At 41.6% G+C, this 19,151-nt stretch overlaps 1 protein-coding gene across 1 annotated transcript in view; it reads right to left on the reverse strand.

Annotated features, from left to right (window-relative positions):
- Positions 1-3,860: 3,860 nt before the first annotated feature.
- WDR70 (WD repeat domain 70) overlaps positions 3,861-19,151 on the reverse strand; it is a 150,171-nt gene continuing 134,880 nt past the window's right edge. The window contains exons 14-18 of the mRNA XM_072992826.2: positions 17,874-17,974; positions 16,852-16,931; positions 13,209-13,325; positions 12,795-12,957; positions 3,861-4,832 (exon numbers count right to left, since the gene is read on the reverse strand). Coding sequence (XP_072848927.2) covers positions 4,745-4,832; positions 12,795-12,957; positions 13,209-13,325; positions 16,852-16,931; positions 17,874-17,974 — 549 coding nt within the window. The 3' untranslated portion in view covers positions 3,861-4,744. The remainder of the gene's footprint in view (positions 4,833-12,794; positions 12,958-13,208; positions 13,326-16,851; positions 16,932-17,873; positions 17,975-19,151) is intronic.

Raw genomic sequence — 19,151 nt, forward strand, 5'->3', positions numbered from 1 at the left:
ACAAATTAACTTCCTCTCTCCCTCTGCACCCTAACATGTCCCCCAAAATATATTCTGAAAAGTTGCCCACAACCTCTATAATTAGATTATGGCATGGGTGGGCAGAGACCACAAGGCACAGGAGCTGTTCTGCAGAGTGTTCAATTTCAACCCAGCAGTTGCCTATGTAAGATAGATTTTTGTGAACTGAAAAGGTTATCTTTGATCTAAGCCAATATTTATCAATGTGTAATGGATAGAACATTCAGAATAATTATTCAATGAAAGACCACTTTGATCCTGCATTTGAAAACTCCTGTGTTCAAAAACCAAGATGCCTGATTTATCTAATTTTATGTTCTGAATCAATGAAAAAATAAATCCCACAATGCAAATAGTATCAATATTCATAGATCAGAAGCAGCCAATCAAAACTGCAAGTCCTGGATTGTTTGTGTAAAAATGTATTTTCCCATAAAATTGCAGTTTTACTATCCTTGGCAAGCCAAGGATCTGACCAATCTCTTAAAATGACTGTATATTTTTTAGTTTGAAACATCCGTGAAATTGTTTATATATTGCATTTCCAACTGTGAAAAAAACACACTTCAAAAACATTCATAGGAAGTTCCACAATAGATAACACATGTACATGCACATGTATAGTATTGTGAAAAGCTCTGACCTAGAAATGAGGATACAGGTTTATGCATGGGTGGGGCAGCAAGAAGTTTGTGCAGGCCTGTTTTAGGATAGATTAGATGAATGACTTTGAAAAAAGAGAAGGCAAAGAACGTGAGCAAGTTAATGGGCTCCCTTGCTCACCAAGTACTGCCAGATCAAACTACCTCTTTAGTATAAGATTGTAGAACGAGTGTGCAGCAATGATGTTGTGCTGGCAGAGCAAATCAACATTCTATTAGGCAATTCCAAAAACGGGGCAGCCAAAACAAAAGAATTTGAAACTGGACTTCAGATCAGCACCAAATTTGGCATACTTGTAGCAGTTGTCTGCTCTTTCTCTGTGACATACTTGGGAAAGCTTGGGCAAAGGGTTACCAAGTTATGATTTTTTTCAAAGTAGAACTGTTTTACCACTTGATTCAGAAAATCCCAAGATTTAAGATAGCTTATATATAGTGAAAAGACCAATCTTGTTTATCTTGAAAGAGAATGAATGGCCCCACATACTTTTTTTATCTGGAAAGATTCCAGGCTGTAAGGGCTGAAATACTGATCCTCAAAAAAGGTCTTTCAAAATGGAGAAACTGATTTCTTCACTCATGGCAAAAACTTGCCATTAAGAGCTTTACAAAATACATGTGTTGTTCTAATTTCATGGGTAAGGAAGGAATATAGCTGAAGAGCTTAGGGCAATTAAAAGTCAAAGAAAAAGAATCAAAAGACAGATTTCCTTTAGAGAGGGGGGAAAGCTTGCTTTAAAGAAATGGAGTGACAGTCCTCTAGAAAGAGGGACATTTTGCCATTCTTCAGGGAATTAGCACAAAATTTTAAAAGACACATTCAAAGTGTTTCTGCATTATGAGAGCACAGAGCAATTGTTTTTCTCAGTCCTGAGTACTTTCAGTAAAGGTTCTCTCAGGATTTCTGAGACTGGGTTCCTTACACAATTTTTCAGAGAGGAAATCAACTCCAGGTGTGGGGCAATCAAAATTTTGAACCTGTCAATGAGGACCCAATTGAATTTTTAACTCCTTCTTGGCCAAACAGGGATTTTCGCTTGCAAAGGGATTCTGTGTCTGGTTGTGAAAATATTGAAAAAAAGATACTCAATATTCACAAGCTGTCATTTAAGCTATGAAATTACTGTGTTTTGCCTTGTGGCTGGGGATGGTATTACTCACTGTTAACAGAGCTTTGGTGCTCACTGGTAAACATGGACCACTCATATTCTCATGCCCTGACCTACCTCTTAGGTCTCTTGTGAGGGTCAAATGTGGAGGAGGAGGAGTCATGTATGTTGCCTTAAGTTCAATGGAGGAAAGGCAGGATGTAAATATATTAAATAACTGAATTCTAATGTGGTATAGGAACAAACTATTCTAATGAAGCTCCTGTGCCACAAATGTTATGTATACTGAGCTACAGAAGAGACAAAAAATTATTTTGTAACAAAACAGTAACTAAAAGTAGAACTGATGTAGGATGACTTCAGTGTACAAGCCTTCATGGTTGAAAAACAAATGTTGTCTACCAATGAAGTTGAATTGAGAAAGCTAATCCTCAGATTAGGGGAAATGAGCGTATGTGTTACACTGTTTTTCAGCAATTTACTTGCTCAATATTTATAACAGAGACATCATTTCCTGTCTCCTCCTATCATAATGGCAAAAACAGCGCTTAATTTTCATCTGCTAATTTCATTATTCAGCAGTTTTAACAACCTGGGAAGTGAGACTGTGATGATGACAAAGTGTCAAGCTGGGCAACACCTTTTACATTACCCTGATGTTCCCTTTTGTTCAGTTAATAAGTGGCCGTATATTTTACAGTTCGTATATTTTTCTACATCTTATTATTTTCACTCCAGCATCCTGATTCAAGACAACAACATAGATAGTATCCTGAGGCACAGCACTACCTGTAGGAGTGAGACTCCTCTGCAACAGGAGTGATGATGATGGTACATTTAAACATAAATAGATGCCATTGTAAAACTGTATATCTAGGTTCCCGATCACACAAACAAGTGTGAAAGTGTATACAAGCATGCATTCCAGATGTGTCAATAATGTACTTACAGAGAGGGACAAGGGGCAGTTATTTCCCTGCTATACACATGCCCTGTAATAGCTGAAAATGACTTTGGTCTTCGAAAGTGAAAGACTTGATAGCTGAGGCAGCATGTGAAGTAGTGTGGCTGGCACCAACTTTTCACTCGCACTCTAGTTGATCTTATCAATAAGTAAAAAGAAAACCTGAACTTTTTGTGAACCCATCTTCCAGGTCCTTTTAGCTGTAGGGAATCTGTTTTCTGGGTTTTAAGGAGCACTGCTTGCCAAAGATCAACAAAGAAGCTGGGTTAAGCGATATAGCCTTTTAAATCAAAGACCCTTCCAGCTGGGAAGGTAGTCTGTGGGGAAAGACAACACCATCCTAAATCTAGAAGTGAAGGTAAAGTACAATTGAGGAGACACTAATTGTGGCAACTGAATTGAGAATCAATGTTCTAAGAAACCGAATCCTGGTTAGGGACCTTAAATTACACTCTTTCATGTCAACTCTAGTCTTTGAATGACCTCCAGGTGCTTTTGCTGAATCAGAACTATTGTGATGGGGAGGGGGGGGGAAGTATCTCAAAGTTCAAGACTAACAATTCTTGCATCACAAAGATGCTCTTTCGGAAAACAGGTTTACCAAGCACAGCAAGACTGTTAAAACGGAAAAAGAACCAACAGCTCTTTACTTTGCCAAACCATCCAGTATAACACTAGTTTTCTTTTCTCTCATCTACCTTGCATATTCTCCAGACTAGCAACTGAAGTGGAAGAGAAGTTGATCAAAAGAAAGGATGCAGGGGGGGGGGGAGTCTGATGGGATGGAAGTAGGGGATTTCATAGCCACACAACAGGGCAGTGGGGAAAGCAGGCTATTTGACCAGGAAAATCATGGCAAAGAGTCATCCACTTTCTTCCGTGGAGTAAGAGGTAAACAGTAGACTCTCAGAACTTTCTGCCTCTCTCCCCATCTCTAGCTTTTTGTAGACAATAAGCCTCGTGTTCAAATGGATATATTTTTTTTTGCATTACATAAAGTAACTTGCTACCACGCTCCAGAGCTTAATTTTATCTGCAAATATATACAAAGTCAGGGGCAAAGACATGTGCCTACTGATTAACAAATGCATAGACAGCAAGATGTTACTGCCTTATGGCACAGAGTAACAATTTAATTGGCCTGAAGAAACATCTGTTATACCTAGTTAGGAAAAAAAAAGAAACCACACTTTTCTTTGAAATAAGCAGAAAACACTCAGAAATAGTCACTTCTGTCATAGATACAGAAAAATAAACATATTTGCTAATGACACACAGTTTTGTACAAGCAAGAATGCACATTACAAATGTTAGCAAATGGCCAGTTAAGTAAAAGTAGGCGGGAAATAAGAATTCGAAAACAATATGGATTTTGAATGATTCCAACTGGTGCTATCAACATTCCCCAGTATCCTATCTCTTTAATGTCTTCACTACATCGGAGAAGCTGCACTGCTATAAGAAAAAAAATTATTGCAACCATTTTGTTTTGTCAAACCTAATGGACAGAACCATGTTGGAGCTACAAAATGTAAAGTGGCAATCACACAAGCAGTGTGCATGATTCAGCTGGCTGCCTGTTGTGCTCTCAGACATACCTAGGCAATGAAGTCCCTTGTGCAACTGATTGTGCCCCTGAGTATGTGATGACACCCAGCAAAATGCAACGGCCACTTGATCAACGGCCCTTGCCCGTGCCATATTTTGCAACAGGACTTTGGCCAATCTAGTTAAGTAATTATTTTTTTAAAGCACAGTTAAAATCAGCTTAAAATAGTGTTTTTTAAAGAAAGTTTTGTTCTTTACAAAATGCAGGCTGAATGACAAATACTTCTGCTTCACCTTACATCAGTCCTACTCTTTCCAACAGGTGAAAACAGCTCTGTATAGGACAACAATTTTGCTTGCAGGAATTTTATTTCTCTTGCAGGAAGAACGTGAGTTCAACTTTCTCAAACCCCTTGTGAGCCTCCATCAATTTAAGTTCTTTAAATTTTCCTTTTTTTCCACTCTGGCTTGTCGTCTGTTTCATCTTCATCTGACTCAACTTCTGCAAAAACTGTTTTTGGCTGGGTCCTAAGAAGGTATTGAAGAAGAAGAATGGTTAAACAAGAGTGATCACATTCATATTTGCCATTAAAATAGAGAAAGAAAGAAGAATAGTTATTTTCATTTATCAGTTAAATCGCATAACTGTAGAGTCGGATGAAACCTTAAGGATCATCTAGATCAGTGATTCCCAACCTTGTATCCTCAGACCTTCTTGGACTAAAACTCCCAGAAGCCTTCACCACTACCCGTGCTGACCAGGATTTCTGGGAATTGTAGTCCAAGAGCGTCTGGGAACCAAAGGTTGGGGGCCACTGATCTAGACCAAACATAAAGAAAAACTGTAACACAAAATACAATTGAGAGTTGACCACAGTGCCATACCTGTTGATTCTGGATTCTAGGTAGATTCCTGATTTATCAGAACTGCTGATGAACAGTACACCAAGCTGTGCCAAACTGGTAGAAGCTACTTTGATTTCACTGGGGCTTCCATGAGGAGAATGGAGAGGCAATGCCCCTCACTCCATGACACAACCTTTGCATCACATTTTTATAACACAGAGGCTACCAGAACCAATATTCTGCCCACAAACTTTGAACTTCATAACCTACGTGGTATGTCCCAAATATCTTCCCACCCACCACCCATCCAGCAGATTATGGCCAATAAGTACTGTTCCATAAATTAGGCTTGCATAAATATGACCACACCACTGGCAGGGGAGATTCTTGATAATTAAAGAATTCCTGCTTTGGTCCCAGGGTTGCAGGGCTATCATATGCTGAGATTGATTACACATGAGGTTTAATTTATAGAACAGGATTTTGGCCAATAGAACATACTCTCAATTTGCTATTTGGCCATTGTTCTTCAGTGAAGGAGGAAGATCTGTGAGTGGTGGACACTGTGGTCCCTTTGTGATACCATTGCTTTGTGGGCTTTAGAACAGAAGGAGCTCTTAACTTTTGCAGGAGTGGGAGGCCTATTTAAAAAGTTTCCCACTGTCAGAAGAATCCTTAACCACTGCTTTTTTAAGGTAACTGTATCTTCATGACTTTTAGAATCTACCTGAAAAAGAAGTTAGAATTCTTCTTATTCTGAATGAATGAATACAAATGTGGAAGAAGCCAGGCTTTCAGATAGTCAGTACCAACCATCTTAGGGATTTAAAGTCCAACACTAGCATCTTGAATTGAACCTGGAAATGAACGAGCAGCCAGCAAAGTTCTTGTGACTTTGGCCCATTGTGTTCAGGCTCTATGTTTTAAATTTTGTATCTCTTCAAATTATTTAATTCCACTGCTACCCCTGGTCTTTCTTCAACTTTTTACTATTTCATGTAAGACTGTCTATCAACATCATCACCACCACCAAGAACACAAAACCTTCCCTATCTAGGTTGTGCTCAAGATAAGCAAGTATTCCCTCAGCTCACCTAGCTACACTACTGATTGCACAAGAGATTACCACTTCTCACCTGCTGAACTTTGCTTCCTTTTTAGCCGGAAGATAATTAAGATGACAGATGGAAATGCATATTTTAAAAATGCACACATCTCATGGCTTTGGTTAGTAAACTTCTAGTACACTGCATTTTGGCAGTTGCTAGAACATGAAAACAAACAAAGCATGGCCTATTGTTGAGCCAATGCATGAAGAAGTATTTCTTTTGAAAAACAGAACAGCACATTATTCTAATAATTGTTCGCATATGTACACACACTGGATCAAGAAGATAAGTTCCACTCACTGGAACTCTGACCAAAATATCACCTTCCTATAATATAACAGATCCTTACACCAAGTATGGAATTCCCATTCCTTCCTTCCTTCCTTCCTTCCTTCCTTCCTTCCTTCCTTCCTTCCTTCCTTCCTTCCTTCCTTCCTTCCTTCCTTCCTTCCTTCCTTCCTTCCTTCCTTCCTTCCTTCCTTCCTTCCTTCCTTCCTTCCTTTCCTTTCCTTTCCTTTCCTTTCCTTTCCTTTCCTTTCCTTTCCTTCCCATCCATCCATCCCTCCATCTTTCCCTCCATCCTTCCCTCTATCTACCTATCTACCTATCTACCTATCTACCTACCTACCTACCTATCTATCTCTAATAAGTCAAAATCTTCACCAAACTAATTCTGTGCTCAGTTCCAGAGACATTTTCCATTTTTAATCAATGCTTAGTTAATTTTCATCCAAAAGAAAATGGTAGTCAAAACATTTCAAGCAGTGCTGATGAAATCAGAGAATGGCTACTATAAAACTGCATCACTGTTGAGCAACAACCCGGGTATAATTTATAAAACACAAGTCAACATAATTTTGGCTCATGAATAGATATAGTTTTGCAACACAAGAAGGACATGAAGTACTATGTAGGATTATAGTTACTTTTGGCAGATTCTATTATCTCTATAAAAACAATAGACTACACTTTTATCTTCTGCTAAGGATTGTTTTGTAATACAAATTTGATAAGGCCTGCAACCTGAATTTGCCAGCTCTGGCTTTCAAGGAGGCGAGCTTCTAAGTCCTGTCACTAAAAAGGGGGAAAAACACTGGAAATGCTTCACATTCTAAGCCCATTGTATAAACATTTTCTGTCTGGATACAAAAAGGAGACTAGGCATGAAAGCAGCCTTCTCTGTGCATGTTAGTCTGCATGATGCCGTCTGAACACACACAATTCTAACTGTGCAAACGTAAACTTTTACAACTATCACTGAAGGCTGAGAGTGTTTGATTCTTGCTGGATTGTTTCTACTGTAACTAGCACTTTTGGTACCTGAGGTTTCACAGCTCTGTTTTTTTCAACTTGGGTCGTGTAAGATTGGCAGAAACAAGGAGAGGACAGAGGAGGAACACCTGGCTCTGAATATGTGATGGCCACATTGGTTCCACACTGAGTTGCCTGTTTTGCATTGCCTGTCACTGTTCTGCACCGTCAACTCATGGCAACCATATGAATTAGTGACCTCCAAAAGATCTTGCCATTAACAACATTGCTCAGCTCTAGCAAACTTCCTTTATTGAATCGAGCCACCTCTTATTTGAGCTTTCTCTTTTTCTGCTGTGTGAGACCCCAGGACAGGGCCAGGAGGCATATGTAGGAGTGCCGTCACTCCCTTCACAATCTAAGGAAACACAGACCTCCCCTCCACCTTCTTCACCTAGAGCAAGGAGGTGGACACTAAAGAATTGGAGGAACTAAGAGGAAGAAAGGGTCAGAGACATCAGGGGGTGGATACCTGGGATCTAATACGGGAAATGAAGGGGTTAAATGTGTCAGTACAAACTGGTGAGGATTTGGCGGGAAAGGGAGGAGGATCGATAGAGGCGGGGACAGGAGATATAAGGGAAAGGTGGGATGACATCCGGGGTGGTTGGGATGATGGTGTGGGTCCAAGATCCATGGACCGGGAAATGGGAACAGGTCAAGGTTCCTCATGAGGAGGCTGAATGCCAGAGACGCCAAGGGCAGCAACCGCATCTGTCTTACTGGGGAGAGACGGAGGCAAAGGAGTGGAGGCGTCGTCTGAGGGAGGAGCGAGAGGCAGTAGTGAGGGAGCTTGAGGCGAAGAAAACATGGCATCTCGCGGAGCTCCAGAAGATGGGAGTCTTCCTGGACCGTGGAGGGGTCCCCATTCTGGGGTTGGAGTGGAGATAAAGAAACCCTTCCGCTATTAGCAGACGAGAAAGAAGAAGGTGAACCACCGGTTACAGAGAAGGTTTTATCTGGACCGTGGAACTTTGACAAACTAAACCCTTTTGTTAGTAATGTTTGGACTCCCTTGCAGTCGAGGTTGAGACGGCAAGAGACTATAAATCCTGTTCAAAAGGAAGTTACAGTTAATGTTGAAAAGCTAATAAATGAAGACAATGTTGTTGACTTTAAACCGTCTCATCCTTATTGAGTGTGACCGAGGCCCCTGATATCGAACCCTCACATGCTGCCTTCAACTTTTGCTAGAATCAGTGATTTTTCCAGTGTACTTTCTTCAAGTGATATACAGGCTTGGATTGAGGGGGTTCACATCCTCCAGCTTAAAAAAAAAAAAACAGTGGTTGGTTTTTGTGTCTTCCAGCAACAGGCTTTTTGCAACTGAGCCCTGAGTCAAATCCCTGTCATCCAACCTGAGTTACAGGTCTATTTGCAACCCTGAATAGTTAGTTGTTGCAGCTACTTTTTTGCCCAAACTGGATGGGCTTCTCCACCAGCAGGAATGATGCCTTGCTATAGATGGAAGGTGTTGGCAGTGCTCCATCACACTCAGCCAGGGGACACAATCAAAGAACATACCAATGCAAAGACGTGGGTTTGACAATGACTTCAACGACATCAAATTACTTCCTAAAATTTCTTCTTCTTCTTCTTCTTCTTCTTCTTCTTCTTCTTCTTCTTCTTCTTCTTCTTCTTCTTCTCCTCCTCCTCCTCCTCCTCCTCCTCCTCCTCCTCCTCCTCCTCCTCCTCCTCCTCCTCCTCCTCCTCCTCCTCCTCCTCCTCCTCCTCCTCCTCCTCCTCCTCCTCCTACTACTACTACTACTACTACTACTACTACTACTACTACTATTACTACTACTAATAATAATAATCTTAGAACTGCAGAGCTGGAAGGGATCCTACAGATCAACGATGGCGAACCTATGGCACATGTGCCACAGCTGGCACGCACAGCCCTTTCTGTGGGCACATGAGCCATAAGTTGCCGGATCGCTACTCCTTCCCCTGCAGCCAAACCTCAGGAGGAGGTTACAGCCAGGGTGCTGGCGCTTCGACAGGATTTGGAGCAGCTGGTGCTGGTGGCAGATCCAGAATGGGGTCTTGAGGCACCTCCGTGCCTGGGAGTCCCCCTTCCAATGCAACTTCCGGTTCCACCACCATGGCCCACCACTCACTGTTTTTTTCTTTTCATTTCAGTTTGGGCACTCGGGCCCAAAAAGGTTCGCCGTCACTGCTATAGATCATCGAGTCCAGCCCCTGTCAAGGAATCAAACTCCCAACCTCTGGCTCCACAGCCAGAGACCTGAACCATGGTTCATTCACAGTGACTAATATCTTACTCCATGTAAGAAGTGGGACCATGCAAACAGAAGTTGTGCACCATAAATCTGAATGGACATGCAAAAGTAAAATGCAATTGTCTGGGAAGCAGGCTCATAGCTTTGCTCTAGAGGAAAGTCCAAAATGCTATGTCATGGCTGAATTTGACACGTTTGTTGACTGAACTTACCACTATCATCTGGGGTGGAGACTATCCTTAATAGTTAGAAAAAAATTGTAACTGAATTTAAGCAACAACGAAGAACTAACTTTGCCTTATCTTATCTGTGGTGTTGTAGTGACCATTAAAGGTCCTGTATAATCATTCCGAAGTGACAAGCACAGATTTGAATGGTGATTATTAAGTATCATTAAAACCTATAGGTAGGTTATAAGCAACCCAAGCGTAGATGTGTATTAACATTTGTTGCTGGAAAGTCTTTGATGATGACAATTGCAATCACAATGACAGTGAATTCTTTGCCACAAAGCTACCATCTAGATGCTTCTAGTTACTGCTCCAGTCTCTCCCTCCTAAACATTGTTGGCTAATGTATACACAAATAGACTAATCTCCTGCCGACTTCTCATCCAGGCACATGTTTAACAAGAAACTGTAATGTGAACTGCCCACTGGACACAATGAGCCTCTTGAATTACTACTGCATTTTAAAACTTCCATGTTCATTACACCTCAGGTGTCAAGGATGAAACTTAATATCCAGTCAATGAGCTACCAGGTCAAATACACACCAGTGATCCCTATTAGTGAGATGGAATGAAATGGAGTGCTGGCTTTTAAGAAAGGGGGGGGAGAGGAAGTTACCTTCTTAATGAGAAGAAAAATAAGCCATGAGCCCAATTTATCTCCTCCAGTGGATAAGTAGCCACAATTCGATTATGGTCACTAACTTTTCAGAAACATTCCTCGAAATATAACAGCATCTCAGAAAAACAGATGATGGAAACATAAGTGACACTAGTCAGTGTCTTCTTGACTGACAATGTGTAATCTTACACATACCTACTCAGAAGTAAGCTCCAATAAATTCAGAGGGGCTTTACTTCCAGACAAGTGGGCAGAGGATTTCGGTCGAAGTTATTTCTCACTCTAGTCCTGAGGCATGATGATCTTGAAGGAGTAAGTAAATGATAGAGTGGCTTGGTATATAAGCTAAGGGGCCAAATGCAAAGGAGAACATGGGTTCTGGCCCATTAAACTCTATTCAGGCATTCTGAAAATGAGTGGAGAGCACATGTGATGAAGGGAGCATGCCACCCCTGCCTGATCCATCAGCACTTTCAAAATGTGAAGGCAACAGCCTGAAGAGGGAAACCCATTTGAAGCTGCTGTGAGCCAGAACAGAAGGAAACTGGGGTTCTGGCGTCTATTTGGATACAAAAGCTTTACCCTCTTCAGATTTTTGATTCAGGTGATACTAGCAATGACAGAGTGGGGATAGGCCAGTATGCTCCCCTCACATGGCGTGCACTCATCACATGCTTTTGAAACAACTGAGTAAAGCTTTAAGGTTCAATAGAAGAGAGATTTCCTCTTATTAAAAAACTCTAAAGGCTCAATAGCCCATTTGTCCCTCCCCCCTGCTAGGGAGAGACAGAGAATAATTTAGGATAGGTTTGTGGGAACGTTTGGGCAGTATGCAAAGAAAATGAAGCGGGAAGAGCTGTATGGCCCGGTGGCCTATTTCTATGTAGGACTTAAGTATTGGTGAAGACAGGAAGGTTTGGTGTGGCCTGGTGTGCTCTGGTTCATGGGGTCATGAAGAGTCGGACACGACTTAACGACTAAACAACAACAAGTCTTTTGGTACTTCAGAGAAACTCTAATTTACCAGCTTTTCATACCTGCCCTTAATAAATTATGGAAAGACTCTGAGGCACTGCTTTACAGCTTAAAGGCTCACTGCATTTTGGTGAGGATAGGTGCATGCATTCCTGTTGCTCAGCAGTTTTCCCATTTAAACTGTGTAAAGAATACATGGTAAGGCCCATTTGATTATTTTATTTTATTTTATTTTTTTATTTATTGTATTTATACCCCGCCTATCTCGTCATTTACTCCACTAACGTTCCTCAAGCTGATACCTGAACAGATACATATTATTTAATACAGGTCCTAAAATCCCCAGCCAGCACAAGGAAATCATGGGGTTACAGTCCAGCACATCTGGAGGGCACCAGGTTGGAGATGCTGGCTTAGGCCCTACGGTGCTGGGCATTTAAATATTAAAGCGGTGCCGGGAGATGAACCTAAGAAAAAGTGATTCTGTCACAGCTGCAGTAAAGCCTAAAGGGGCTCCACAGCTGGAGACATTTTGGAACAAACATTCATATCTATCATTTATTTATACAGAACTATCAATGCACCCTGCAGTATACACAAGCAAGCAAAACAAATCCTGGCTGAAAGCTGACAATGTATAAAACTTTGTTTTGACAAAGATACTATTGGACTTTTTATACAGGCATAAAATTATTTACAAGACGCAAATCTGTGCCACTGTTCGTTCATGCTGCTAGAAAAGAAGCATCTCTAGGTCTGTGACCTGGTTTGGACAGTACAGTATAGTTATTTTAAAGAGGTAAAAAAAAGAACAGGCGAACATCTACAGCCCATCCCCTATCCTCCTGATAACTGCCAGTAATGTAGGAAGCAAATAAAATTCTTTAAAGGCATTTTATACAATAGCACTAGGCCTTTTTCTTTATCCAAGAAAGCCTCTCCCCACTCCAAGGTCTAATTCTATTTTCTTCAGGTGTCATTCTTTTGTGTGGCAAACTTGATTTCCTTAAAAAAAATTAAAAAATACTGACAATCAGTTTTTTACATTAGTGGCAACTATCCAAAAACCGCACAGTATGGTGTTGTTAAATATGTCTCCTACTTATATGGAACCTCCCAGGCCACAATAACTTCCTCTTAAGAAAGTTTCCTTACTTAGAATATGCTGGAGCAACCCAGTATGGATTCTCCTCCGCTTCCTTTGCGTGCCGTAAAATGGCCTCTCGAGGGTTGCTATCGTCAGTCTTATCCAGTGCAATATTCTTGACTATGTACGAAGACAGCGTGCCACCATGAGTTCCAACACGACCACCGCGACCTAATGCAGGAGAGAACGAACAGATGTGCAGAGTGGTGAGAGCAAGAAGAAGAGACACAGGTCAAAAAAGAAAACTTCCACACCAACAAGAACCAAGCTACTGTCCCATTAAACTAGCATCTTAAAACTTTAAATGTATAGTTTATGTTTGGTTTTATAGGGTTTGTTTGAGTTGAGGGTTGTCAAAATAAGATAGCAAACTTAGCAATCTTCTGTTTACTGGAGTTTTTTTTTTAAATAAACCCGGTTACCTGGTCCTGCTACTGGAGGTTCTGGTTTGTGGGATTTCACAGGATCCAATCTATCCTTTTCCAGCTGTTTCCTTGTACTTCGCTGGCGTGGTTCACGAAACATTGGAAGTGCATGTGCTGTGAAACAACAATAAGAACAACAAAGGGCTTAGAATCTACAGTAGTCCCATACTTGCATCCACACTTTTGCATGGCTTGGTAAGGGAACTTACTGGGCTGCGCAGATATTTTGAGAAGGTGTTCTAGACTTAAAATATTACAATATCAGCAACAGCACAGACAAACCACCCCTTCCCTGCATCCAACTCTAAATTATGAATCTGAGGAAATAGGTTAGGATAATCTTCATCTTCCTCTGCACATCTATGGCTGGGAAGAAGATAATAAGCCAAAATGCAGAATTCTATCCTTTAACAATGTTATTATCAGGGATGGAATTTTCAGATTTTCCATAATTCTCCATGATGGGAGTTCTATTTACTTTAGAGACATGTTAAAAGCACCTGAATGTGATGCACCTGGGAGGAAGGCGTAAACTGGAAGGCTTTGAGGCTTGGGTAAGCCTAGTTCCATCCAAGCTTCTTGCTCGGAAAGAAAGCTCCCAGCTAGCATTAATAAGATCAGATACCCAGCAGTGTGGATAGAGTGATGGACCAAGACTCAGCAGACTTGGAATCGAATACCCACTTGGCCATGAAAACTCATAAAGGACAGGGTGGGACTGGTAAAGCAACTCATTAAATATATCATTTACCTTGAAAATCCTATTAGAGTCACTATAAGTCTGTTTGGACTTGACAGCACATAACATAACAGTGATCATATATAAAATCAATTGTGCCACAATACCATGTGAGACCCAGGGGAAAATTAAAGAGCAAAAGAAGGGAACATAGAGCACATAATTTTGCAAATGCTAGCATGTTCAGGTCCATCATCCAATCTGCAGGCTTATTTTTGCTGATTAATGATCAGAGGTAAGAAACTACTTAAAGCCCAGTAAGCTGTTGCATAGCTCTGATTTTCAGCCCAAAGAGTTATGCATAGAGCGGAGCTTTGCTTTGTATACTGGGATGGAAATATCCATGTTGGTATGAATTGCACTGGATGTTGTCCAGTTTGCTTTGGCCTATCCTTGTGCCCTTAACATTGCCCAATACTGAAATGTGGCCCTTGAGACACTGGACCAAAAGATATTCATCACACCCCAACTCATCGTTTAGAAAGTGACATCTCAGCTATGCTTAATTTTCTTGGCATTCTCCTGTAAGAAGATCGATAACAAGATACATGAGCTGATGACATCACCAGCAAGAGTGATGACATCACCAGCAAGAGGAGATTATTGGCAATAAAAGAATTCTTCCTTTTCTCCCACGGCTTTCCTAACTGTGAAATCATCCTTTTCATTGTGTGAAAGCTGTGGGAGCCATGGAAGAGGAGGAGGAAGTCTTTCATTATCAAAAATCTCCTCCTGCTGGTGACATCTTCAGCTTTCCAAAGGTGCAGCTACATCGGCAGAATTTCCGCCATAAAGTAACTCAGCCTGCTAACAGATAGTCCACTATCTACGTTACTCCTGAAACTGAGCACCCACAGGACATACACAGTCTTTGGCTTGAAGCTATGATCTGTGCAGCTACATGTTGTCGCACAGCTAAAACAGAAGTTCTGCAATATAGATCCAGCTTAAGCTACCATTTAGTGTCTGTGTAATTTATCATCATTAATCAAAATACTTTCTAGGTTAAGATGGCTTTAGAACTTTATGAATATTTTGTACATCTGCATTATGTGAAGCATGAAGAGCCAAACTTTTGTTGGCAAGTAGCATACTATAGGACTTTCCATAGAACAACTAAGGCATCTTTTAAAAAAACCCACACCACTCCATTATGTGGATGCAAATATTCTTGAAGGCACATCCATCTAAGTAATAGATCTCATTTTTAAAAATAACACTTAATCTGCTCAAGTGGAAATATTCCATTTTAAAGCTGCAGTCAGAGGATGTAAACCCAAGATCTCATTTTGGCTTAGCTTGGTTGAGAAGCAAAAAGGTTGTTTCAAGTCCCACTTAGAATATGGCTACTAAACACTATTAGCCGTTAGATATTATTGGAAAAAATGAAGACATGTTACTTGTGTGAAAGGGCAAAAGTGTGCTGCGATTTTCGCCCAGGGCTATAATTAACAATTTAGGTGCTCAAGGATTTGCTAGTGGTTAAGCTTGGGTCATATGAGTTTGGCATATATGGGGATTGTACAGAAGAATGGGTAGGAACATGTGGATTGGAGGGGGGCTGAACTAATAGCCTTCTTGCTTTGAGCTCTCAAATGTTATGCAGGTGCAGAAACACCCATGTGTGTGATTCACAGAAACAACAACAAAACAAATCTACTTTTTTCTCAGGTTGGGTTTCTATCATAACCCGTGTCAAGGTCTTCTACTACATCTGTAAAAAGACATTCTACTGTCTGAAAACTGTCCAGCTGAGCATTGAGTATGAGACTGTCAGCATAAATGAAGGTTTTGGCACCATGAGGGTTGATCATTGATATAGATATTAAAGGAAGTAGAAACCAGTACACTGCCCTAGGATAAACAATTCCCTTGCATCCTCTATCAGCGGTGTTGTCCTCAAAAGTTAATTTAAAAAATCAATGATTTTGTTAAAGGGTTGCTGTTACTTTAGTTGGCTTAAGATACTTGGTTAGACTACAGAATTTTTCCAGTTGAAGATGAAAAGCCACAGGTGGCAAAAAAGTCTACAATTACAAGGAAGTGATAACTGATTTAACTGACTGGATAACTCAGTGGTTTAAGTATTTTGTTGCCAAGCCAGATGATTGGATAGACTACAGAATTTTTCCAGTTGAAGATGAAAAGCCACAGGTGGCAAAAAGTCAAAATGAGCTACTCCTGTGATCTCCAACATTTCAAAGCTCTAAGAGGAAGCATGAAATGTAGGGTTTGGACAGCACAGGTCTTTCCATATTTAAAGCCAATTTTTTGTGGGATGAGGAGTGGTTCCACTACCATCGGTCAGACACTTAAGGATCATTCTTTCCAGAATGCTGTGACAAAGCATCCTGGAAAGAATAGAGGCCTGAAATTTTTTGGAGCCATGAGTTCTCTACCAGATTTCAAGAGTCCAATACAGTTGTGCCCCGCTTAACAATTACTCCGCATTACGATGAATTCGCTTTACAACGATGTTTTTGTGATTGCAATTACGATCGCAAAACAATGGTCTAAATGGGGGAATTTCACTTAGTGATGATCAGTTCCCTGCTTCAGGAACTAATTTTGGCTTTACAATGATCAAAAACAACTGATCGTCGGGTTTTCAAAATGGCCACCAGGTGCTTAAAATGGCTCCCCGATGTACTTAGGGACGGATTCTTCGCTATACAGGCACCGAAAATGGCCGCCATATGGAGGATCTTCGCTGGACGGTGAGGTTTTAGCCCATTGGAATGCAATGAACGGTTTTCAATGCGTTTCAATGGGTTTTTTAATTTCGCTTTACGATGTTTTCGCTTAACAGTGATTTTCCTGGAGCGGATTATCGTCGTTAAGTGAGGCACCACTGTATAGAGATAGCATTCCATACATAATGAACATTTAAAAGCTACTTACGTGTGATAATATAATCCTGCGTAAGTGTCTCTGCTTGTCTCTCTTTTCTTTTTGTCTTAACGACACATAATTTTGCTCCCCTAAGGATTTTTAAAAGATAAAAAAAGATTACAAAAATGGTTAAGAATTTGATCCTGAGTACATTAAACTTGCTCATGTTAATTAAATATCAGGAGAAAAATTAGATAAATTATGCTTTATAACTTATCTAACACTAATTAAATGTATTGCATGCCCTGCTGTTCTTTAATAACCCAATAACTTAATAACAAATTAAATCCACTGTATGCCCTGCAGTTCTTTAACAGCCCACAAGAATTAAGAGAGGATGTAATGATCAATTTAATAAATCGTGGTTCATTAAACCATGAGCAAATGTTTCTTTGCTAGCATTGTATGTTGGCTTCGTTGCTTGTCTAGCAGTTACTATGAGTGAGTTTCCTATTACATGGGAAATTGAAAACTAAAACTGAAAACTGTGGTTTAACCCAGGACCTCAAACTGTAACATGTCCTAATTTCATTATTTCAATCTTAATTTAAATTTAAGTTTAAATTAAGTTTAATCTTAATTTCAAGATTAAACTACATGACAGGACATAACTGGATACTCTGGCTAAAAATAACCATGATACAAGCACTCAAGAGCCTGTGTAAGATGGTAGGAGTTGGTTGGGAACACACAAGTATTCTATTTACTCCCAGTTTAATACACTGAGATACAGTAGGTTGTGTACATTCAGAGAGGCCAAAATAGCAGACATGTTGGTTGTTTCCTAATCATTATATTGATGGAATCTGTGACTTATGCAACATTTTAGATGTAAAATTCAAAACATGTCAATACATTGCATACTCAGTTTTAATGGTAAAGGGTGGGTGTTTTTTGGGGGAAAGTAGCCACAAATTACTATCATTTTAAAATGAAACCGTAAATGTAGACAAAATTCAAAGAAATATCTGATTATTTTAATTACCATTTACACGTTAAGAAATAAGATTCAAGCACCATGCATTAATTACCTTTGACTCTTTAAAGGATCATAGTATACTTTGGCCAATCCATTTCCAGTACCAACCATGATTTGGTTCAACTTTGGATGCCAGAGACAACGGACAACACTCTGAAATGTAATATTAGCTTTTGGTTAGTGATTTTTCATTTTGCAATCAGGGCAATCCTCCAACTCAACAGATCCCTTGATGGCTGCTTAGCAGTTGACATATGCCATATAACAGAGGTCCCCATCCCCTGGTCCGTGGCCCGGTGCTGATCCATGGCCGGAGCCAAACTGGGGAGAGAGACCTCCCCCCGCCCCCACATACACTCCCCTCCGCACAGCCCATTTGCGCCTGCACGCAAGTGCACACCCACCCACACGATCACTGTGCTGCCCTTTGCGCATGCGCCCGTGAGAGAGCAAGAGAGCACTCATTCGCGCATGGACACAAGCACAGGGAGGTGCCCTGCCTTCCCCAGCGGTTCCGTGGGCCTAAAGAGGTTGGGGATTGCTGCCATATACAGTGGTGCCTCGCTTAACGGGTGCCTCGTTTAACGACGAATCCGCGTACCGAAGAAGTTTTTGTGATCGCTTTTGCGATCGTATTGCGATGTTCTCTATGGGGAAAAATCGCTTTGCGATTTTTCCCCATACCTTCCCCCAGCTTACCGGCGGTGACGACTGGGGTGGGGGGAAGCCGGGAGGGAGAGCAAGCCCCAGCTGAGCTCCATTCCCAGGATCGGGGACTGAGGTGGAGGGGAAGAAGGGAGGTAGAGCAAGCCCCGGGCGCGCTCTCCTCTGGGCATCGGGATCTGGGGTGGGGGGAAGGAGGGAGGGAGAGCAAGCCCCGGCTGTGCACGCCTCCCAGCATCGGCGAGTGGGGTGGGGGCAAGTCGGGAGAGAAAGCAAGCCTTGGTTGCGCTCTCTTCCCGGCATCGGCGAGGGGGTGGGGGCAAGCTGGGAGAGAGAGCAAGCCCCGGGCGTGCTCTCCTCCAGGCATCGGGGACTGAGGTGGGGGGAAGGAGGGAGGTAGAGCAAGCCCCGGGCGCGCTCTCCTCCGGGCATCGGTGACTGAGGTGGGGGGAAGGAGGGAGGGATAGCAAGCCCCGGACGCGCGCTCCTCCAGGCATCGGGGACTGAGGTGGGGGGGAAGGAGGGAGGTAGAGCAAGCCCCGGGCGCGCTCTCCTCCAGGCATCGGGGACTGAGGTGGGGGGAAGGAGGGAGGTAGAGCAAGCCCCGGGTGCGCTCTCCTCCAGGCATCGGGGACTGAGGTGGGGGGAAGGAGGGAGGTAGAGCAAG

The sequence above is a fragment of the Pogona vitticeps genome, chromosome 2, assembly GCF_051106095.1.
Source record: "Pogona vitticeps strain Pit_001003342236 chromosome 2, PviZW2.1, whole genome shotgun sequence".
Classification (NCBI taxonomy): Eukaryota; Metazoa; Chordata; class Lepidosauria; order Squamata; family Agamidae; genus Pogona; species Pogona vitticeps.